The sequence below is a fragment of the Bos javanicus genome, chromosome 18, assembly GCF_032452875.1.
Source record: "Bos javanicus breed banteng chromosome 18, ARS-OSU_banteng_1.0, whole genome shotgun sequence".
Taxonomy (NCBI): Eukaryota; Metazoa; Chordata; class Mammalia; order Artiodactyla; family Bovidae; genus Bos; species Bos javanicus.
The window spans coordinates 50,635,141-50,658,622 of NC_083885.1; the positions used below are offsets into that span (position 1 = coordinate 50,635,141).

Genomic DNA, 23,482 nt, shown 5'->3' on the forward strand with positions numbered 1-23,482 from the left:
TGTCCAAATCACTGCAGGAACCCTGTCAGCAACGGCAGTTTGAGTAATGGAGCCCATGGGACCAGATGGAGGAAGAGTGTGTGGAGAAGGTGAGGACTATTGATGGAATAAAAGCCAGAGTGGGCTGGGGCAGGGCTCTGAGAGCTCCTGGAAGGGGTCTGTAAGCCTTTTTACCCCCAGGCAGGGCAGGGGGCTGTTTAGCCCCCCGACTCTTGGCTCATCTAGCTACTCCCAGAGCACAAACCAGGGGCAGGGTGGACAGTTCAGGTTGCTGTGTGCCTTGTCTGCAGACATTCCAGTGAGGAGAGAAACCATCCAGCGACTGGAACAGGAGGTCTGATGTCGAGTGACTAGAGGTGGGTGCCTTCTGGTGGAATGTGGACCCCAGCCTGCATTTCTGCCTCCCCAGGTCTTTGGATCTCCCTCTCCAGTTTATGCCTGGGCAGTTCCGGTTTCTCACCTTAGTAACCATAGGTCACTGTTGAGTCCCAAGTTCCAGTCAGCCAACCAAGAAAACTGTCGGGACACCACCAGCTGCACTAGCTAACTCATTATATCCAGAGTCTCCAGTAAGCGCCCTTGTATCAGTGAGCTTTGCTCCGTGCAGTGAGGTCCGCTCTCACTGGCCTAACACCCTGAGAATCCACTCCCATGCGGCTTCTTGAGTGTTGACTGTACATCTGTCTGCAGGTCTTGCCCTTCTGTGTAAGAGCTGTTCCCTTCTGGGTCGCCTGAGCACCCGCTCCCCGGAGCGTGCTGAGGCTTGACCTGTGGCACTTGTGGGTCTAGTGACAGCAGGGGGCGCTTGTGGTAAGTCTCAAGAAAAGCAGGTCTCCCTTTCAAGGCATTTGCCCCAGGGGAGGTCATGGCCGGGCTTTCAAGAGCAGGATCACAGGTGGTCTCCCCACATTGTTAGGGAAGGCTTCCAGGAGCTTTGGGGTTCGAGGTCATCTCTTTCCTCTGGGTCCAACCAGATGATCTGACTCCAGGTTTCTGGATCCCACCATGTACCAGTCAGCACCCTCACTACCACCAGACAAGAAACTTGTCCAGACTGGGGAATTCAAGTGTCATAACTCAGCAACCCACAAACCTAAACACTGGGTTGTATTTTCAGCAGTATCTGTGAGCAATAACTTTGGTCGGGGGGAAATGCTGTCATGGGAGCTTGCCAATTCCGAGGCGGGTGACTGAGCTGGGCACTTGAGGGAATCTGCCCAACCCTATCTTTAGAGCTGTCATTACTGCCAGTGTCACGCCCAGCAGCCACAGGGCCCCCCAGGGCACGTGGCACCTCACTGGCACCTCATCACAACCCCAGGCGGTAACATTTTTGTGATGCTGCTGCATGCCTTGGATTGTTATTTTTTTAATTTTTATTTTATACTGGAGTATTCCCAGGTAGCTCAGTGGTTTAAAAAAAAAAAACAAAAACCTGCCTGCCAATGCAGGAGACCTACGTTTGATCCCTGGGTTGGGAAGATTCCCTGGAGGAGGAAATGGCAACCCACTCGTCTTCTTGCCTGGAGAATCCCATGGACAGAGGAGCCTGGTGAGCTACAGTCCTTGGGTACACAAAGAGTTGGATACAACTGAGTGTCTAAACAACAATAGTTGATTAACAGTGTGTTAGTTTCAGGTGTACAGTGAAGTGATTCATGTATATGTTTGCTATTTCTCAAATTCGTTTCCCATTACAGAACGTGAAGCAGAGTTCGCTGTGTTATACATAAGGTCTTTGTTGGTTATTTAGCCTACTTTTTGTTTGGCCCCTCTTAGTTCCCCAGCCAGGGATTGAACGTGTGCCTGAGAGGGAACAGGCAGGAAGGCCAGAGGTTCCCAAGCAGCAGGAGGAAATAAACTGCAAGTGGCAGACGTCCTGCCTTGAGCCAACCAGGGTTTTTCTTGTGGAAATGTTTTTTAAACTATGTATTTGCTTTAGAATTTGCCTTTCTTCAAAATGGTTCCACCCAAGACTAACTTTTTTTCTTTTCTCAAACCTTGGGCTGATAATGGCTCAACAAACCAGTATTCCTATCAATTGTTTTATGGCTGGGGGATGCCATCCTATCTATTGTGGGAGAGGTCTAGTGAAACGCCCTCAGCCTTGAGGTGTCTCTCTTATCTGATTAGTAGCTTTCTAACAGATATAAAACACCTTGCTAAAAACTAGCAAGGGGGCACTCTTTCTGTCCTCTTCTGATGTCAGTGTCAGAAGCTTTCCCTATCTCTATACTTTAATAAAACTTTGTTACACAAAAAGTTCCCCAAGCAGTCAAGCCTCATCTCTGACCCCAGATTGAAATCCTCCCCTCCGGAGGTCACGGATCCCGGTGAAACACACAGCTCACAGCAGCCACCTTTCATGCCATTAGTAGAGGAAGCACAGTCCTAACCACTGGACCACCAAGGAACTCCGTCTGTTTTAAATATAGCAGCATGTGCATGTCAACCCCAAACTCCCGGGCTATCTCCTCTCCTTCCCCCAGTAGCCATAGGTTTTTCTCTAAGTCTATGAGTTTTTGAAGTTCATTTGTATCATTAAAAAAAAATTCTACATATAAGTGATATATTTTTCTCTGTCAGACTTACTTCACTTAATATGATAATCTCCCGGTCAATCCATGCTGTTGCAAATGGCATTACTTCATTCTTTTTCACGGCTGAGTAGTATTCACTATGTATCACATATACCCCCTACATCTTTGTTACCCATTCATCTTGTTGATGGCATTTAGGCCATGGATTTCTAATGTTTCATTTCCTACTGCCAAGGAGCTCAGCAGTGGACTCAAGCCAAAGGCACCATTATCCATTCATCCTGTTGATGACATTAAGGCCATGGATTTCTCATGTCTCATTTCCCACTGCCAAGGAGCTCAGTAGTGCAATCAAGCCAAAGGGGAACAAACCAACCCCCAAATCCTGTCTTTGTGAATTTATCTCTGGGAACACTCCAGATGCCAAGGCTCTTATCAGTCTGGATCCAGTCTAGAGAGAGAAGCCACACAGTAATTTGAACAGGGAAAGTTTAATATAGAGAATCAATGACTTTAACAGCAAAGTGAAGTAAGGAGGGGATTCATTGGTAAGGGGCCCTGGGAGTTACTGGAAATCCACCTTCAGGGGTATGGTGGAGAGGCATTCAGAGAGACACCTCAGTGGAGGCTGTCCTGTGCAGGGTTGGGGGTGGAGGGCGCCAGGGGAAGCTGCTGACCACCTGATTCACCTCAGCAGATGCGGGGAGCCCTGCACCACCATGCGCTGCAGGGCAGCTGAGCAAGCACCCCTGAGCAGAGCCACAAAGCAAAAGCCTTTCCTCCCTTGAGGAACATCTCTCGGGCGCCCTCTACTGGCAACCCTTATCAGGCCAGTTAGCAAAGGAGAATACTTCAAAGGCCCAGATCAATTTACACAGAGCAAACAATGTTGAATTTGGAGCTGAGCGTCAATAAGGAGAACGCTATGGGACGCCCCACATGTAGTGGATATGGACCAGGGATACTGCAGCCCGCAGTGAGCCGAGTCGTCCCACACAGGGAAGAACCAGCCCTGTAGAATGCCAGTAGTGCCCCCTGGCAGGAAACAGGAGCACATGCAAGTGGGATAATCCGACTTCTGACAGAAGTCAAGAGAAGTTTCTTGCCAGAGAAGTGGGCACGGTACGGGGCAACCACAGGGGAGAGTGCAGCTCCCCGGGGCTACTTGCAGCCAGGGGCCCTTACCTCCCCTAGGATAGAGAAGGGGGCTCCTGAAACTGGGAAGGAGAAGCATGTGGAGAGGGCTACCTGACAAGCTGAGAGGAGCTGTGAGCTTCAGGCTGGGTGCAGCCAGCCAGAGCACCCCGGCGGTGGAGAACCAATGTCCCAACCTCAGGCTCTCCTCCTCTCACCCCAGCCCGACCCCCCGAGTTGAGTGAGCCCAACAGAACCAGAAGGATGAGCTGTTGGGCGCTCAGCACAGCCTGGCAGAGACCTTGCTTGATGGGGAGGGGCCGAAGGCCAGGCGGGGATGGGGCTGCCGGCTGCGTCCCGGGACTACTGCTCTGGCCCCACCTTGAGGCCCTGTGCCCAGTCAGCCCCCAGAACCTCACAGTGGGGCAGCATCTCCTCCACCAAGATCTGAGTGAGGCCTGGGTTGGACACGGCAGGAAGGTCGGAGATATCCAGCCTGCGGAGGTTCCTGAGAGGAGGCAAGATGGGGGGGTGGGGGGGGTCACATGTAAGGATGGCATCTGTGTGTGTGAGTGTGGGGGGTGTACCTGCCCCCATGCTGACCCCCAGCTTTCGAATAAAATCTTTGCTCAAGTACATGAGACCCACTGTGTTCATTACAAACTGCATACCTCTGGCTCCTGCTGTCCCACAACAGTGTAAATATCTTGTAATTTCATTCATACAAAAAGGCAGGAAGACTAAGAGTCTTCCCACCCTCCCAGAGGTTCACTGCGCAGCTCATCTATGCTGACCCACCACCAGCTCTAGGTCTGTCCAGGAGGCAGGGATGGGGTACTGCCCTCCCCTGGTCTGGGGCCCAGCCTGAGTTGAGGTCTCACTGGAGGTGGTGGAGGCAGGCGAGGCCCCGTTCAGAGATGCGGGGGCAGCCGGCTAGGGAGAGCTCCTGCAGTGAGTCGGCCAGCTGGTAGAGGCGGCCAAGACACCAGTCATCCACGTGGGGACAGCGCCGCAGCGACAGGGACTGGAGCTCCTTCAGGGCCACTGCAGGGGGCAGAGGGAGGATGGCACTGACGGCCCTTCTGGAGCCCACCACGAAAGGGCAGAGCCTGGTCCGTCTCCACCTCATCCTGCCCCACCCTACTCACAGAGGTTGTCCAGGCCTTGGTAGTTGATGGCACAACCACTGGCATCCACAGCCTCCACGGGCACCTCCTGGAGCTTCCGGAACTCGAGAGAGGAAAGGCCTTGCTCATTCGCCCGCATCCACTCCCTGTCCCGAAACCTGGAAGAGAGCGAGTGTCAGCAGGGTCCCGCAACCTTCCAACCTCTTAATAACACTCCTAGCACCATATCAGAGAACCTGCTGCACTCACTATACACCAGGCCCTGCGCTAAGGGCTTTACATGTCTGGTCTTATTGGGTCCCCTGACAACCCCATCAAAGATGGAGTGTTTGGCCAATTTTACATACCTGGAAGCTGAGGGTGTAAGAAATTATGGATATTAACATGAGAAAAAAGAGCTATGAGACAAGAATCCTTGGAGATGGGTGAATGTTGAGATATTTACAGACAGGTATACCATTTCTAAGGAAGGTGCTGGAGAAAGTACTCAAAACAAGTGAAAATCTTAATCGGAACCAAGAGGAAGGCTAGATGAAGCCTATGTGAATTGTGTTTTCAAAAAAGAAGGAAAATAAAGGGGGAAAACAAGAGGAGGAGGAGGGGGAAGGAAGAAAGAAAATATGCACCAGTGCTGACTGAGCACATGTGCTACGTTGGCCTGTGACCCATGACAAGTGTCCAGACTGCAAAGTGTCTCTGAATCTTTACAGCACACCTTGTAGGTTAGACATGACCACCATCCCATTTTACAGATGACAAAACTGAAGCTCAGGAACAAGTCCCCAGCTACATGGCCAGGAACAGGCAGAGACCAGGGTGTGCACAGAAGCCAGTCGGACTGACAGGAGCCCGTCCGACGGATGAGCCCCAGGCTTAGAAAGTGGCTCTCCCGCCTCCCCCACCCCCACCCCCCATTCTGACACCTTTGCCGTCATACTTGACTGCGCCTCCCTGCTTCAAGACGAAATAGGCCCCTGCGACGTAGGGGCCGTATCGCTCCTTGATGTAGGTGAAGGACCTGCCGGGAGAAGAGTAGCCGAGGGTGAGCCTTAAAGCACCACACCCCTTTCCAGGCCCCGGTGCTGCTGAGAGGGTCACAGTCCACAGCACGGGACTGAGATATGCAGGCAGACTGAGTCAGATGGCAAATATTTACTGGGCGCCTCTGAAGTGCTGGGCACTAGGGGACAGTGTGACCAAGGCGGATCACTGTCCCTGCCCCTGCAGAGTTATTTCACAGGGCAAACAGATAACCGCCAAGTTAAGAACAAATCGCAGAGTAGCAATTCCGTGATGAAGTTAATACCGAGGGAACAGACTAGGAGTGGCTCGGGTCGGGATGGCGGATGGAGGTGAGTGATTTGGTTTGCGTGTTGGAGGAGGCAAAACTTGAGAGATCTGAATGAGAGAGGGATTGCGGAGGTCAGGGTCAGAGTCTGCCAGGCCAAGGGAAAAGCCAGTTGCAAAGACTCAGAGGCTCAAATTAAGATGAACAAATGGCAATAAGGATGCCAGGCTGGGAGAGGTGAGTGGGCGTCCCTGGTAGAGGTCTCAAAGCTCAGTAAGGGGCCAGATTTTCGGCCTTGGAGTTTGGCTTTTATTCTAGTTGCAGTCGGAAACCATAAGAGGGTTTTAAGCAAAGTGGTAATGTTATCCATCTTCCTTTCGTAAGAGTCCTCTGGCTGCTGTGTAGACTGTAACAGGGGCCAAAAGGTGACTGACAGGAGACAATTGCAGTCATCCAACCATAAAATAAAAGGGTTCCCAGCAGGCTACAGACAGGTGACAACTGGTCAAATTTAGGATATTCTGGTATTTTATTGATGGACTGGATGTGGAGGAAAGGGAAGCAGAGAGGAATGAGGGATAACTCCTTGGAATGTGGTCTGAACAAGGGATGGGCAATAGTGCCACCGACTGGGATGGGGAAGGCTTGGGGGTGAGAAGGCTGTTTTAGGGGAAACCAAGGTTTGCTGTTAGCCATGTGAGGTCTGAAGTGCCAGCTAGACCTCCAAGAGGAGATAGTGGTCAATGGATTGCCTCTATGAGCTGGAGGGTTTGGGAAGCATGTGGGCTGGAGATGAAGAGACACGTGGGCACGGCTCCCACTGGAAGCCCTACGGCTTCCTGGAGTGGCAAGGGCAGGGCAGGCAGACCTGGGAGGCCTGGACAGCAGGGCTGAGCAGGCCATGGGTTCTCACCGATTTTTCTTTTGCACCTTCAACACCTGCTTCCGGAGAAGGTACTCCCTCACAGCCTCCACGTCATAGAAGCGGTCAGTCAGGAACTGGAGCAGCGTCCTCCCTTTCTTCTGACTGCCCTCTGGGTCCACTGCCTTGCTCAGGCCACGGACGCCGCTGGTACCCCTGTTCCATACCGGGGCCACTAGCCGCAGGGACTGGGGAGGAGAGGGGAGGAGGAGCTGAACCCAGAGCCTCCTGCGAGACACACAGACAGATTCCCCGGTTTTTCCTCCCAAATTTTCCCTCCTCAATGCTTCCCTGCTGATTTATCTTCTAGGACCTTCCAGTTCTTTGGACTCTGCAAAATTTCCCCAGAATTTCCCCAAGTTCTTTCTTTTAATCCATCTTCAATTTTCTTTGGGACTTCCCTGGTGGGTCCAGTGATTAAGAATCTGCCTGCCAATGCAGGGGACATGGGTTCGATCCCTGGTTTGGGAAGCTCCCACGTGCTGCGGAGCAACTAAGCCCGTGTGCCACAACTACTGAGCCCACTTGACCTAGAGCCTGTGCTCCGCAACAGGAGAAGCCACTGCAATGAGAAACCAGTGCACCACAGCTAAAGTAGCCCCTGCCTGTCACAACTGGAGAAAGCTTGCACGCAGCAACCAAGACCTAGCGCTGCCAAAAAACTTTATCTTTGATTTGGCCAAAGGGTCTTCTGGTTTTCCTAAATTCTCCCCCTAACTTCTCCCAAGCCCTTGGTCTCTCACCAAACCTCTATTATCTGAACTCTTAATGTACTACAAATTCTCCCCTTTATTTTATCCACTTCCCACCAGAGTTTTCCTAAATAAGGCATTCCTTTCCCCAAAATATAACAATTTAAAAAAAAACTTTATTTTTGGCTATGCTGAGTCTTTGTTGCTGCGCAGGCTTTCTCTAGTTTCTGTGAGGGGAGGGCTACTCTTCCATTCCCGTGTGCGGGCTTCTGATGGGCTGTGACTTCTCCTGTTGCTGAGAAATGGGGTCTAGGGTGCTTTACCACTAAGCCACCAGGGAAGCTCCCAAATATAATCTTAATTTCTCTCCCAACCATCCTTAACTTACCTCTTGAAGCTCCCAAACTCTCTTTAAGTTCCCCTCCAAAGTTTTCTCTTAACCTGCTTCAGTTTCTCTTTTTCCTTTAACCAAATTCTCCCAATAGTTTTGCCCACATACTTATTTTCCTTAAAATTCCTTTTAGGCTCCCAACCTTACTCTAATTTTCCTAGGTCCATTCCTTGATTTTGCCGAATTCTTCCTAAATTCTTTCCACAATATTGCAAATTCTCCCCTTAATTTCCCCTAGATCTTTTCCCTTGGAATTCCCAAATTCACCTCTTGGGTTTTCCATCAAAATTTCTAACTACTCCATGAGTTTCCCTCACCTTTGGTCTCCTACTCTTGGACCTCAAACCTCAGTTTTTCTGCCAATTTCTTCCAAACCCTTATCCTTTGTAGGTCCCACTATAGCCCGCCCCTAGACTCCCAGTGCCCGTCGGATCCTTCCCTCTGATTGGTCTGGCGCACTTTCTCAGTCGGCACGCCCTGCTTCCCCATTGGTTTCTCTCCTTCGCTGCCTGTGACCCGCACCGATCCTTCCCGGCCCCGGACGACCACACGTCTCCGCGCCCAGAGCGAGGTTTAGCGGGAGAGAGCCCCTGCTCCTTCTCGCTCCTTGTCCGCTGGGCGCCGAGAGAGGTCCTGAAGGCAGAGACAGCAGAGCGCACACTAATTTGGGGGGCTCTAAAAGCTTCGGTCACCTACCGCCCTGGGCGCCGCCATCTTGCTAGGATTGTGTAACCGGAAGGGGCTCATCTTATCCAACCCACCGGCTCTCTTATGACCACGCCCCCTCCGTTTTCCTGCGCTCCTCTGAAAGGGCTTCCGTGGTGGCTCAGTCGATGAAGGATCCGCCTGCAATACGGGAAACTCGGGGTCGATCCCTGGGTCGGCGAGATCCCCTGGGGAAGGGAATGACAACCCACTCCAGTATTCTTGCCTGGGGAATTCCATAACAGAGAAGCCTGGAGGACTATTGTCTTTTACCGTCCACGGAGTCCCTAAGAGTTGGATATGACTGAGCAAATAACATTTAAAAAATTTTTTTTATCGAAGGTTAATTGCTTTTCAAAATTTTGTTGTTTTCTGTCAAACTTCAGCATGAATCAACCATAGGTATACATGTATCCCCTCCCTTATGAACCTCCGTCAAATCTCCCTCCCCATCCCACCCCTCCAGGTTGATACAGAGCCCCTGTTTGAGTTTCCTGAGCCATACAGCAAATTCTCCGTTGGCTATCTACTTTACATATGGTAATATAAATTTACATATTACTCTTTCCATACATCTCACCCTCCTCCCCTCTCCCCATGTCCATATATCTATTCTCCATTTGTCTGTTTCTCCATTGCTGCCCTGTAAATAAATTCTTCAGAACCATTTTTCCATATGTGCCCTGGAATACAATATTTATCTTTCTCTTTCTGACTCACTTCACTCTGTATAATAATCCACCTCATCAGAACTGACTTAAATTTGTTCCTTTTTATGGCTGAGTAATATTCCATTGTGTGTATGTACCACAACTTTTTTATCCATTCATCTGTTGATGGGCATCTAGGTTGCTTCTATGTTCTAGCTATTGTAAATAGCACTGCAGTGAACAATGGGATACATGTGTCTTTTTCAATCCTGGTTTCCTCAAGGTATATGCCTAGGAGTGGGATTTTACTGGGTCATATGGTGGTTTTATTCCTAGTTTTTAAAGGAATCTCCATACTGTCTTCCACAGTGGCTGTATCAATTCACATTCCCACCAACAGTGCAGCAGGGTTCCCTTTTCTCCACACCCTCTCCAGCATTTATTGTTTGTAGACTTTTTGATGATGACCATTCTGACCGGTGTGAGGTGATACCTCATTGTGGTTTTGATTGCATTTCTCTAATAATGAGCGATGTTGAGCATCTTTTCATGTGTTTGTTAGCCATCTGCATGTCTTCTTGGGAGATCTTAAGTCTTTTTCCCACTTTTTCAAATAACACTTCTTAAAGGAGCACACACTTATTATTCTTCTTGTGTTTAGCAGTCTGTTGGACCTCCCTTTCTAATGGGCATTAAAATGGGACCCAGCAGTCTTTCCCTTAGGAGAGGGCTGTTGGAGTACCTTCCTTCCCTCTGACTGCACTCACAGTCCCTGTGAGCTTTCCTGTTCCTCTAGGTCTAACTAGCTGTTAATGCTTCCTTAGAACAGAAAAAGATGCGCTGAGAAACTCCACATATTTATTTTTTAATCATTATTTTTAAAAATATTTATCTATTTTTGGCTGTACTGGGCCTTCGTTGCTGAGGGTAGGCTTTCTCTACTTGTAGAGAGAGTGGGCTGTTCTAGTTTCCATACTCGGGCTTCTCATTTCTCATTTCGGGTCCCATTTTGGCTTCTCTTGTTGTGGTCATGGGCTCTAGGGCAAGCAGGCTTCAGTAATTGCAGTGCATGGGCTTAGTTGCTCCTAGGCACGTGGGGTCCTCCTGTATCAGGGATTGAACCGGTGTGTCCTGCATTGCAAGATGGATTCTTGTCCACCTGACTACAAGGGAAGCCCTGCATCTTTCTTTAAAGCAGGGTCAGGGAAGGGAAAGATCGAATAGCTGGTGATCTGACATTGCAAGGTAAGGAACAGAGGCAGAATTTCAAGACTAGTATTGCGGTGGGTTGGCAATTTCAGTTTGGAGTTCAAGGCTACATCTCAAGGGAAAATTCATTATGAAGTCTTGTGGATAGAATTACTCATTCATTCATTCTACAAATATTTACTGAATCCCTACCATGTGGCAGGCACTGTTCTGAGTTGTGAGATTACCATGGAACCACGGCTCTCCCTGGAATGGAGCCAACATTCCAGTCAGTGAGAGCATGGTTAAGAAACAAATGAATAAGCAAGATAATTGCAGACAGTGTTTGATAAGAGGCAAATAAAAACAAGCCATATAATAGGGAGTGACTGAGGCACAGGGCCATCAGTAAAGACCTCTGTGAAGTGTTGACTTTTAAGTGGAGGTGAGGAATGAGAAGAAAACAGCCATTCAAGGGCCTGGGGGGAAAGTGTTTTAGGCAGAGGTAATAGCCAGTGCAAAGACCCAGAGCTGGGACCAGCTTGCACAGAGGTGTGGAGACTGGGTCAGAGAAGTGGGCGAGAAATTGACTGTGCTTTATTCCATTTGCACAGGCATGCCATAGTCTGATTTATATTTTCTTTTTTAAGATTATATTGATTTGTTCATTTATTTATGGCTGTGGGGGTCTTTGTTGCTGCACACAGGCTTTGCTTTCTCTAGTTGTGACAAGTGAGGAGCTACTCTGTCGTGGTGTGTGGGCTTGTTGCGGTGTCTTCTCTTGTTGTGGAGCTCAGGCACTAGATTGTGCACGCTCAGTACTTGTGACACAGGGACTTAATTGCTCTAAGGCATGTGGGATCATCCGAGACCAGGGATCAAACCTGTGTCCTCTGCATTGGCAGGCAGATTCTTAACCACTGGACTACCAGGGAAGTCCTAACAGATCTTAGATGCCAACTACAGATGATGATTGCAGCCATGAAATTAAAAGACACTAGCTCTGTGGTAGAAAAGCTATGACAAACCTAGATAGCATATTAAAGAGTAGAGACATCACTTTGCCGACAAAGGTCTGTCTAGTCAAAGCTATTGTTTTTCCAGTAGTCATGTACGAATGTGAGAGTTGGACCATAAAGAAAGCGGAGAGCCTAAGAATTGATGCTTTTGAATTGTGGTGCTGGAGAAGACTCTTGAGAGTCCCTTGGGCAGCAAGGAGATCAAACCAGTCAATCCTAAAGGAAATCAACCCTGAATATTCATTGAAAGGACTGATGCTGAAGTTCCAATACTTTGGCCACCTGATGTGAAGAGCCAACTTATTGGAAAAGACCCTGATGCTGGGAAAGATTGAAGGCAAAAGAATAAGGAGGTGGTAGAGCATGAGATCAGAGAAGGTGATGGCACCCCACTCCAGTACTCTTGCCTGGAAAATCCCATGGACAGAGGAGCCTGGAAGGCTGCAGTCCATGGGGTCACTAAGAGTCGGACACGACTGAGCGACTTCACTTTCACTTTTCACTTGCATGCATTGGAGAAGGAAATGGCAACCCACTCCAGTGTTCTTGCCTGGAGAATCCCAGGGATGGTGGAGCCTGGTGGGCTGCCGTCTATGGGGTGGCACAGAGTCGGACACGACTGAAGCGACTTAGCAGCTGCAGCAGCAGCAGCAGAGCATGAGATACAACCAATAAATTGTGGTGGTGGTTGTTTTGCTGTTTAGTCGATAAGTTGTGTCCAGCTCTTTTGCAACTCCACGGACTGTATGTAGCCCACCAGGCTCCTCTGTCCAAGGGATTTTCCAGGCAAGAATACCGGAGCCTGCTCCAGGGGATCCTCCCCACCCAGAAATTGAACCCACATCTCCTGCATTGCCAGGCGGATTCTTCACTGCTGAGCCATCAGGGAAGCCCCTCCAAAAAAAACCAAACAAACTGTGGTAGATCTATCCAATAGAATTCTGTGTCAGTCAGGATCCCAGCAGATAAGTAAGTCACACACAAGTAAGATAATTGAGCATTTAATAATAGCACTATTTACAAAGTGAGGGGTATCCAATGAGGGATGGTGAAACACCTGTAAACTAGCCACAGAGAGGCTCCGTTACACCGTTATCCTTGAAGGGTCAAAGGAAGAGAGCAGTCCCCGGAACCCAGTGAAACCTATGGGTACAAAAGAAGGCCAACAGGAGTCACGGCCAAAACAAGTTGCACAACCAAACTCATCAGTGGGGAGGAGGGAAACAAAAGCCTTTCCTAAGGGAAGGACCAGTGGGAGGGAAGAAAATATTTTGAAAATAATACAATCTACCACAGACGAGACTTCCAGCAACTCTCCTACCACCATATGGATAATACCAGACAATAAAAGAGACAAAGAGAGCAGAGAGATTGAGGAAACCAGAGTCCCACTCCAGTATTCTTGCCTGGAGAACCCCAAGGACAGAGGAACCTGGCAGGCTACTGTCCATGGGGTCGCAAGAGTTGGACACGACTTAGCGACTAAACTACTACTGCTGCTAAAGACATCATCACAATAAAAAAGGCTGAGAGCTGAAGAATTGAGACCTTCAAGCTGTGATGCTAGAGAAGACTTGAGAGTCCTTTGAACAGCAAGGAGATCAAACCAGTCAATCCTAAAGGAAATCAACCCTGAATATTCATTGGAAGGACTGATGCTGAAGCTGAAGCTCCAATACTTGGGCCACCTGATGCAAAGAGTCGACTCATTGGAAAAGACCCTGATGCTGGGAAAGATTGAAGGCAGGAGGAGAAGGGGATGACAGAGGATGAGATGATTGGATGGCATCACTGGCTCAATGGACATGAGTTGAGCAAACTCTGGGAGATGGTCAAGGAGAGGGACGCCTCGTGTCCATGGGAGTCCATGCAGTCCATGGGATCACAAAGAGTTAGACATGACTGAGCATCTGAACAACAACAAAGACATCATTTAAAGCCTGAATCCAGCATATCTGTCTGCTCTTGGCCTGCCCCAAAGCTCCTAAGAATAGATTCCCATTTCTACCTAAATGAATTTGAATTAGATTTCCACTGCTTACAGCAGTAGAACTACATCTTTGGAAGGAAAGGCTTTGTCAAGCTCTGTTAACACTCTCCCATCAGTCATGAGCACTGACTCAACTCCCATCGGTTGAAAATCTCAACCAATGAACTCTCCCAAAGGAATCAACTGTCTCCACTAAGAGACAGAGACCAATAACATCACAGCTTCCTAACATTTTAATAGGACAATTTGAAAATATACAGAAAAGTTGAAGATTCGTACAGTAAGTCACTGCCTAGGTTCTGTAACTGGCATTAGTAAATGTTAGTTGCTCAGCCATGTCCGACTCTTTGTGACCCCCGTGGACTTTAGCCCACCAGGCTTCTCTGTCCATGGAATTATCCAGGCAAGAATAGTGGAGTGGGTTGCCATTCCCTTCTCCAGGGTATCTCCCCAACCCAGGGATCGATCACCAACTCGATGGACATGAATTTCAGCAAACTCCCGGAAGTAGAGGACAGAAGAGCCTGGTGTGCTGCAGTTCATGGCGGGGCCTGAATTGCTAGTGATAATGTCTGTGGACAAGTCCGGGGTTGGCAGAACTGCTGCTCAGCCTGGACCAGCAGCCTGGACACCGAGGCACTCTGGCTGAGGGATCCTTCTCCTGGAAGCCACTCCTGGCTCCTCAGGCACAGGGCCTGGGAAGCCCTGCAAGGGCCAGAGTGGAGAAGACGGGCAAGGATCAAACCAGGGGAAGATAGAGGTATGTGGAGGAGAGGGCTGCAGGGGGCTTGGGGAGGAGCAGTGGGCGGGACCCAGGAGGGGCGGGGCAAGAAGAGGCGGGGCAGCCGCTCACCCGTGAAGGGTCCATCTGAGACGAGGCAGGGAAGGGTGGAGTTTGACCTCCGGCCAGAGGGGCTGAGGCTGGATCCCCGTGAGCAGACCTGATGTTACACTTCAATTAAAACACACACATACACTTGAGCGCGCACACACACACACATACATCCTCCCCCCCTCCCCCAACACACACACACATACATCCTCCCCCCCTCCCCCAACACACACACACACACGAAGCTGCTGATTCTCTGTGAAGAACGGACTTTGTGATGCCAGGGGGTGCTCCCCCACCCTCCACTGCCCTTTACTCCCCTCCCCCCACCCCCAACTCCCCAGGGGCTAGGTCACTCTGGACCTTGCTACTTCCTGTTACTGGCTGCCACAGTTCAGAGGCTATGGAGCTCTGGAAGCAGCTGAGGCAGGCTGGACTGGTGCCCCCGGGGCTGGGCCCACCCCCGCGGGCCCTGAGGGGAGTCCCCCCAGTGGAGAAGGTGGGTCAGACCCTCGCGTCCCCAGGGGCTGGCGCTGGAGGTGCCAGGGAGAGTCTGCTGTGGATCTGGGAGGAGCTGGTGAGTGAGGGGTTCAGAGGAATCAGAGATGGGGGAGTGGAGAGTGGATAAATGAATGGGGATGAATGAAAATAAAAGGTGCCAGAGACTGAAAGACAGAAAGTGAGAGACAAGAATAGAGAAACAGAGGCAGAGACAGATACACACAGGGTGAGATGGAGACAGAGACAGACGACACCAAGAGTGAGAGACAGTAATAGAGACCGAGAGACCCAGAGAGAGAGAGAGACAAGAGATGGAAAGCAGAGAATGAGAGCCAAAGACAGGCTTATATTAAATCTGAAAGACAGAGATGCAGAAAGTCAAAGGCAAGGGCAGAGAAATAGAGACAGACAGAAAGACGGGATCTAAAAAGACAGAGAGGGAGACAGCCAAGTAGAGACAGAGAGATGGAGACAGATAACAAGAGAGGGAGACCTAATAAGAGAGATAGAGATTAAGACTCAAGACACAGGGAGCAAACAAGAGAGGTGGAAAAAGCAGGGGACAATGAAATGGAGAGACCAAGACAGTGGGAGACAGGACAGAAGCAGGCTGACAGAGTCCAGGGACACAGTGAGGGTTCCACCTGCATGCTGTGGGCCAGGACTGTTAAAGAAAAAGTAATTGATGACACCTGTTAAAGATGGCAAGGCTGTAGGTATAAAGACCCGCTGTGATGGGATTTTGTAGTAGAGGGGAGATTGGGCTGAACCTTGAATATAGCACGGGCAATTGGGAATTGACAGCCAAGGAGCAGGGTCAGGGGATAGAACATTCCTAAGAGGCTGGGGTGTCCCTGGAGGTCTAGTAGTTAAGCCTCAGAGAGGTTCCAATGCAGGGGATTTGGGTTCTGTCCCTGGTGGGGTAACTAAGATCCCACATGCCAAGTGGCACAGCCAAAAGGGGGAAAAAAAAGAAAGATTCCTAAGAGGCAACCTCAGGGGTAAGGGGGGGGTCTGGCTAAACTGATCTAGCAGGATTCTTGCTGAAGGCAGGCCAGGGTGATCAGCCATTACCTGGGGGATGGAGGAGGGGGGAGGACAAGGAATCTGATCAGATATGGAAGAGGGTGTTTTTAGTCTCTTAGTCGCGTCCAACTCTTTATGACCCCATGAACTGTAGCCCGCCAGGCTCCTCTGTCTATGGAATTCTCCAGGCAAGAATACTGGAGTGGGTTGCCTTTCCCTTCTCCAGGGAATCTTCCCGACCCAGAAATTGAACCGGGGTCTCCTGCATTGCAAGCAGATTCTTTACCGTCTGAGCCACCAGGAAAGCCCAAAATATACAAAGAGGGGGATTCTTGCCAAAACTGGATTTTACTGATACAAAGAAGTATTGATGGGCCCCGGAAAATGTTCAGGATCCTGACTAAAGTTTGGTTAGGCAAAGAATCTGTGTTGGGGCTTGAGCTGGTTTCTAGGCAGAGGCACACTAACCCTTTGCCGTCTGGAGTGGCACACCCATGACTGCCCCTTCCCACCCCAGGGGAACCTCCGCCGAGTGGATGTCCAGCTGCTGGGCCAGCTGTGCAGCCTGGGACTGGAGATGGGGGCACTGCGGGAGGAACTGGTGGCCTTCCTGGAAGAGGAGGCAGAGGAGAACACCGAGGAAGAGGAGGAGGACAGAGAGCTGAAAGGGAAACTGGAGGGGGCCTCCAGACCAGTTCCTGGCCACCACCGCCCCCCTGACTTTGAGATGACTATCTGAGGCCCTGCCAGTGTGCTTCCAATGGACACGTGAATGATACGCAAACTTATGTAAGAAGCCAGGGGAAGGGAGGGATTTGCAGGTCAAACTGACCTGCACATGTCCAATTTGGTACGGTCATGTGCTCCTTGAGCAAGTGCTTTCTCTGAAAGTGTCTGAGATGAGATTGAGGGGTGGGTCCCTGAATCGTGGGTGTGTTTCTAGATGCTGTGGGAGGTTTGCAGAGAAACTCTTGGTGTCTTTGCAAATATGTGGAGATGTGTACAGGTGGCTATTAAGCACTTGGAGAGTGACTAGCTCTAACTGAGATCTGCTGTAAGTGTAACACACATGCTGAATTTCCAAGCTGGGTTTGATAAAAACAATATTCAGTATTTCAATAATTGTAAAAGTTAATTATATTTTGAAATGATAATATTTGGGGTATGTTGGGATAAATAAAAATATGACTAAAGCTAATTTCACCTGTTTATTTGTAAATTTCTTTTACTGTGGTAAGACACATAACATAAAAGTTACCCTTTTAACCATTTTTAAAGGGTCGGACACAACTTAGGGACTAAACCACCACCAAAGGGGAGGTCAGAGTGCCTTTCTCTTATCTGTTGTTTTTGTGTTTGTATTTTTTTAAAAATAATATTTATTTATTTATTTTTGGCTGTGCTGGGTCTTCCTTACTGCGTGGGCTTTTCTCTACTGCAGCGAGCAGGGGCTCCTCTCTAGTTGCGGTGTACGGGTTTCTCTTGTTTTGAAGCACGGACTCTCAAGCGTGTGCTTTGGTAGTTTCAGTGTGTGGGCTCAGTAGCTGGCAGTTCCCAGCCTCTGGAGCACAGGCTGAATAGTTGTGGTGAACGGGCTGAGTGACTCTGCAGCAAGTGGGATCCTCCCAGATCAGGGATCGAACCCGTGTCTCCTGCCTTGGCAGGCAGATTCTTTACCACTGAGCCACTAGGGAAGCCCTGTGTGTGTATTTTTAAATTAAATTAAAAAAATTTTTTTTGGCTGCGCTGGGTCTTTGTTGTTGCACGGGCTTTTTAGTTGTGGAGAGCAGGGGCTGCTCTCTACTTGTGGTGCACGGACTTACTGCGGGGGCTTTTCTTGATGCAGAGCACTGGTGCTAGGGCACACAGGCTTCAGCAGCTGTGGCTCCCGGGCTCTTGAGCACAGGCTGAGTAGCTGTGGCGCACAGGCTTAGTTGCTCCGAGGCACATGGGACCTTCCCAGACCAGGAGTCTGAACCTGTGTCTCCAGCACTGGCAGGTGGATTCTTAACCACTGAGCCACCAGGGAAGCCCCCATTTTAACCATATTTTAAAGTTTACAATTCAGCAGTGTGAAATACATTCACGTGGTGGTGTGAATGTGTTTTCATCTTGCAAAACTGAAAATGTACCTCCTCGTCTGCCCTCTCCCAGCCCCTGGCAACCACCCTTCTGCTTTGAGCCTCTATGAATTTGCCTACTCTACGAACCTCATGTAAATGGGATCACACTGCATTTGTCTTTTCCTGACTGGTTTGTTCATCCATGTTGCAACACATATCAGAGTTTCCTTTCTCTTTGAGGCTGAATAATATTTCATTGTATGAACAACCACATTTTGTTTATTTGTCAGTGGGCACTTGGATCATTTCTACCTTTTGGCTATGGTGAACAGCATCGCTCTGAACAAGGGTGTACAAATATCTGTCCAAGTCCCTGCTTTCTTTCTTTTTTAATATATATATATATATTTGGCTGTTCCAAGTCTTAATTGTGGCATGTGAGATTTAGTTCCCTGACCAGGATCGAACGCAGGCTCCCTGCATTGGGCGTGCAGAGCCTTAGTCACTGGACTACGAGGGAAGTCTTCTCTTAAAAATTCTTTTGGGTATATACTCAGAAGTGGGATTGCTGGACTGTGGGTGATTCTGTTTAATTATTTGAGAAGTGCTGTGCTGTTGGCTATACCATTTGCCATTCACACGACCATGACCACGATCCCCATCCCTACGACCAGTGCACAGGGGCTCCAACTTTCTACCTCCATGCCAACACTTTTTTTTTTAAATATTTAATTATTCTTATTGTTATTTTATTATTTTTATTTTTTGGCTGTGCCCCGAGGCTTGTGGTACCTTAGTTCCCAGCCAGGGATAAAACTTATGCCCCCTGAGTTGGAAGTGCAGAGTCTTAACCACTGGACCACCAGAGAAGTCCCTTGCCAACACTCGTTATTTTCTTTCTTTTTTTTCACGATAGCTATCCTAGTAAGTGTAAGGTGGTATCTCATTGTGGTTTTACTTTGCATTTCCCTAATGACTGGGCTTCCCTGGTGGCTCAGTCAGTAAAGAATCTGCCTGCAATGCGGGAGACCTAGGTTCTATCCCAGGAAAAGCTGCTGGAGGAGAGCATGGCAACCCACTCCAGGATTCTTGCCTGGAGGATCCCATGGACAGAGGAGCCCCACGGGCTGCAGACCCTAATGATTAATAATGTTGAGCATCTTTTCTTGTGCTAATTCACCCATTTCTTATTTACATTTAAAAATATGACTGCTAGAAAACTTAAAATTACATAAGTGGCTCCCACCGTAATTCTCTTGCGCCGCACTATTTCAGATGTTTGAAAATGGAATGTGGATGTGAGCAGATGAGCCGCAAGGGTTCATCCGTGTTCCCCGACGCGATGCAAATGTGTCACAGCGCCACCTGCAGGAGATGGGCAGGTATCTGCAGATAGCTGCCGAAGAAAAGTAGGGCTGCTTCTGTTAACTCCTGCCTAAGTCCACATTCTTAGAAGAGAGGCGCAGGCAGACAGCTCTCCAATGGGGGCGATTTGGGAAGGAACGCTTACTCTTCAGGAACAGCAAGGGGACTTCCCTGGTGGTCCAGTGGTTAAGAATCTGCCTTGCAACGCAGGGGACTCGAGTTCGATCCTTGGTCCGGGAACTAAGATCCCACATGCCAAGGGGCACCTAAACCCACGCGCTGCAACTACGGAGCCTGCGTGCCACAACTAGAGAGTCTGTGCGCAGCAATGAAAGATCCTGAATGATGCAATGAAGACCCGACACAACCAAACAGAAAACTCAGTAGTAAAAAAAAAAAAAAAAAAAAAAGAACAGCATGTCCGGTAGCCCCTGATGTCTGGGTGGGAGTTGCTCTGGGCCATGTCCTGGGTCATAGAGGTGACATCTGTGGGGGAGTCACCTTCGTCAAACACTCAGGGAGTTTGGGTGGGTGTGGGCAGCACCCCCTCTTCTGGTACTGTCCTCAATGCCACACTTACTGAGCTACATCCAGCAATGATCAAGTAAGCACCAAGTTTGCCCTTCCGAGTGCTCAGCCCAGCAAGGGGGCACACCTTAACACATAGAAATAGCCAAGATGAGCAGGGCTGGGATGGGGGAGGCACAGACAGAGGGGTCAGGGCCAGGATGGGGGAGCACAGGCTCTCACATCTGCCAACATCTCACTTCTCTGGGAATATCCTCTCTCCCAACTAGAAGGATAGTAACTCTCCTTGCCTTTTCACTTGATGCCAGGCCCTGTATGCCCGCTGTTGTACTGTACTACTGCACTTTTCAAGGCTCTATGCTGTAAGATTAAAAATGTTTTCTTCATTTTTTGTGTTTATTTTCTGTTTGTTAGTTGTGTGGAAAGTATTATAGACCCATTACAGTCCAGTGCTATTTAGCCAATTATGTTAGTTTGGTATCTGGGCAAAATTTGTTGGAATTATGAACAAATTAGACATATAAATATGCTCTTGGAATGGGACTTGTTGCATGTAAGGAATTTACTGTACTGAAATTGAATCAGTTATTTATTTATTATTACTTTTTGCTGCACTGCATGGCTTGCAGGATCTTAATTCCAGCAGCAGGGATTGAACCTGGGCCCTTGGCAGGGAAAGTGCAGAGTCCTAACCACTGGACTGTCAGGGAATTCCCTGAATCAGTAATTCAAAAACTTCCAACAAACAAAAGTCTACATTTAGAGAAGAGCTAATACTTACCCTTCTGAAACTATTCCCAAAAATTTCAGCGGGAGGAATGCTTCTGAACACATTCCGTGACGCCAGCATCATACTGATACCACAACCAGAAAGAGACATCACACACACAAAAGATAGTTACAGGTCAGTATCACTGATGCACACAGATGCAAAAATCTGCAACAAAATAGTAGCAAACAGAATCCAATGATACATTCAAAGTGTCTTACATCATGGTCAAGTGAGATTTATCCCAGAGATGCAACGATTTTTCAGTATCTGCAAATCAGCAATAAGAATAAAAGCCATATGATCATCTCAAGAGATGCAGAAAAAGCTTTTGACAAAAATTTTCAACCTAATGAAGGTTGTATTGAACTTCCCTGGTGGTACAGTGGATAACAATCTGCCTGCTGAGGCAGGGGACACAGGTTTGGTCCCTGGTTCGAGAAGATTCCACATGTCTCAGGCAAGTAAAGCACGGAAGGCATTAAGGCCACCAGCTTGGGACATAACATTGTTTTCCTTCTCCTTTGGCTCCTATCCAGAGAAATTTCCTTCCGATAATTTGACTTCTGTGAAGGCTGTCTGGCTGTGGTCAGTGAGTGCAGTCTGAGAGCCTGAAATTGTGTTCAGAGGGAGCTGAGGGTCACAGAACAGGACAGGCCAGCAGGAGGTCACGTGTGTGCATCTCCTGGGGGCTGTGAAGGATGTGGCTGATGCATGCTAGCTCAGCTGCCCCTGATATCACCTGTTTTCTTTGGGTTATAATATTGCTTTATTTTGAGACACTGCAGGGTTTCTGCAGCATTGGGCTTTGTTTGAAAATTCAAAGAATCCTCCAATGGCAAGCTTGACTGTGACAAAAAGTAATCAATGAAAACCCGAGTGCTTGAGATATTCTGAAAGCAAGTCACAGATGTCCCTGGTTTGCATCATCCTCTAGCCCAGGGGTCCCCAAGCTCCGGGTCATATAGACTGATATCTCCTACAGATCAGCAGCAGCATTAGATTAGAAATAAAGTGCACAATAAATGTAATGTGTTTGAATCATCCAGAAACCATCCCCCCAAACTCTGACCCATGGAAAAATTGTTGTTCAGTTTGCTCAGTGGTGTCCGACTCTGCTACCCCATGAACTGCAGCATGCCAGGCTCCCCTGTTTAAAAATAGAAAAACCAGGAGCTGTTTTTCTATTGCTCTAGAGGCATGGCCTTGCTCCTAGGACTCTGCACTTCTGCTTTCTTATTAGGTCCTGCCAGAGGCTCCATAAAGCATCTTTCAAGGAGGTACAAGATACAATAATGTACCCTCCTTCTGGAGGGTGGTCCAGCATATGCCTGGAATACTGGAGACCTGAGGGATCAGAGACACAGATAGTGCCTGAGGCCATGAAACTCTCATACTTCATTGTCTTCTTATTTGTTTGTTTTTAAATGTTATTTATTTGGCTGCCTTGGGTCTTAGTTGTGGGATTTGGGATCTAGTTCCTTGCCGCAGGATCGAACCTGGGCCACCTGCATTGGGAGCTCAGAATGTTAACCACTGGCCGACCAAGGAAGTCCCTGTTTGTTTGTTTTTTTTCAAGTTTTATTTTAAAATTTACTTTTGGCTATTCTGGGTCTTTGTTGCTGTGCACGGGCTTTCTAATTGCAGCAAGTGGGGGCTGCTCTTCATTGCAGTGCTCCAGCTTCTTACTGTTGAGGAGCACGAGCTCTAGAGGATGAGTTTCAGTAGTTGTGGCACATGGGCTTAGCTGTTCCTAGGCATGTGGGATCTTCTCAGACCAGGGATCGAACCCGTGTTCCATGCGTTTAAAGATTCCTAACCACTGGACCACCAGGGAAGCCCTCCACTCACATTTCTCACCCAGTTGCTGCAAATTCAGAATCTCATGACTTCCTCAGATTGGGTATTTTGCTAGAATAACTCATGAACTCAGGAAAATACTCTGCTTATGATTAGTACTATTATAGCAAGAGCCACAATTTGGAAGCAGCAAAAGGGAGAGCTCTAGGTCAAAGACAGGGTAGGTTCCACATGCAAGCTCCCCCATGTCCTCTCCCCATGGAGTCGGGACATATCACCTTCAGCCATGCTGAAGCAAGCTCATTGAATCATTGGTGTTCAGACTGTTCATTTGGGTTTTATCACATCAGCAGGCATGACTGAATCACGGGCCATGACATTGAACTCAATGTCTACCCCTACTTCCATCCCTAGATGACAGGCTGGCCCAAGCTTCATCTCCTAACTGCAAGGTTGGTCATTGGGATGAATGGGCCCCCACGCTGAGCCATAGTGTTGGCATGAACTCTGAAGGGGTCCAGGAACTCCTGAACACCAAAGACGGTCCTATAAGTTGGAAAATTACAGGACCAAGGGCAATGACTTGACAAGTTTTTTTATTATACTGCACTGTTACTTGTAGTCCCCATGTTGACCTTCATGCATGCTCAGTCACTCAGTCCTGTCCAACTCTTTGAGACCCCATGGACTGTAGTCCACCAGGCTCCTCTGCCTATGGCATTTCCCAGGCAAGAATACTGGAGTGGGTTGTCATTTCCTCCCCCATGGGTTCTTCTCAATGCAGGGATCGAACCCATGTCTACTGCATTTCCTGCATTGGCAGGCAAATTCTTCACCACTGAGCCACCTGGGAAGTCCCCTGCCATGCTGACACACTCCCTGAATTCAGATTTGTGGCCATTATCACAGGACTCCTTAGATCCTAGCTCAGAATTAGGCTGCTTTTGGTCCT

The 23,482-nt window shown here is 48.7% G+C and overlaps 2 protein-coding genes across 3 annotated transcripts; one reads left to right on the top strand and one right to left on the bottom strand.

Moving 5' to 3' along the window:
* Positions 1-3,015: 3,015 nt before the first annotated feature.
* Positions 3,016-8,883, bottom strand: DMAC2 (distal membrane arm assembly component 2). Of its 2 annotated transcripts, XM_061388379.1 has the most exons (6): positions 8,791-8,882; positions 7,003-7,199; positions 5,739-5,819; positions 4,823-4,959; positions 4,556-4,718; positions 3,016-4,182 (listed from the first exon to the last, which is right to left on the bottom strand). In XM_061388379.1, exons 1-6 carry the CDS (start codon positions 8,839-8,841, stop codon positions 4,038-4,040), a joined length of 774 nt encoding a protein of 257 aa, XP_061244363.1. In that variant the 5' UTR covers positions 8,842-8,882; the 3' UTR covers positions 3,016-4,037. The 2 variants fall into 2 exon arrangements, with proteins under 2 accessions (XP_061244363.1, XP_061244364.1); XM_061388380.1 differs by lacking the exons at positions 3,016-4,182; positions 5,739-5,819 and having other exon boundaries at positions 4,552-4,718; positions 8,791-8,883.
* A 5,950-nt stretch (positions 8,884-14,833) lies between these two features.
* ERICH4 (glutamate rich 4) lies at positions 14,834-17,203 on the top strand. Its single transcript, XM_061388381.1, has 2 exons — positions 14,834-15,055; positions 16,523-17,203. The coding sequence occupies exons 1-2, from the start codon at positions 14,882-14,884 to the stop codon at positions 16,742-16,744; spliced, it is 396 nt and encodes a 131-aa protein (XP_061244365.1). The 5' UTR covers positions 14,834-14,881; the 3' UTR covers positions 16,745-17,203.
* The last annotated feature ends 6,279 nt before the right edge of the window (positions 17,204-23,482 follow it).

What these genes read in the sequence shown, in the direction of transcription:
- DMAC2 (XM_061388379.1), bottom strand. Translation starts at nt 8,841, where the DNA reads ATGAGCCCCTTCCGGTTACACAATCCTAGCAAGATGGCGGCGCCCAGG. An exon ending in AAGGTGCAAAAGAAAAATCG is followed by an intron (nt 5,820 to 7,002) that starts GTGAGAACCCAT and finishes TTCTCCCGGCAG; the next exon opens with GTCCTTCACCTACATCAAGG. An exon ending in CCAAGGCCTGGACAACCTCT is followed by an intron (nt 4,719 to 4,822) that starts GTGAGTAGGGTG and finishes TGCCCCCTGCAG; the next exon opens with TGGCCCTGAAGGAGCTCCAG.
- ERICH4 (XM_061388381.1), top strand. Translation starts at nt 14,882, where the DNA reads ATGGAGCTCTGGAAGCAGCTGAGGCAGGCTGGACTGGTGCCCCCGGGG. An exon ending in TGTGGATCTGGGAGGAGCTG is followed by an intron (nt 15,056 to 16,522) that starts GTGAGTGAGGGG and finishes TTCCCACCCCAG; the next exon opens with GGGAACCTCCGCCGAGTGGA.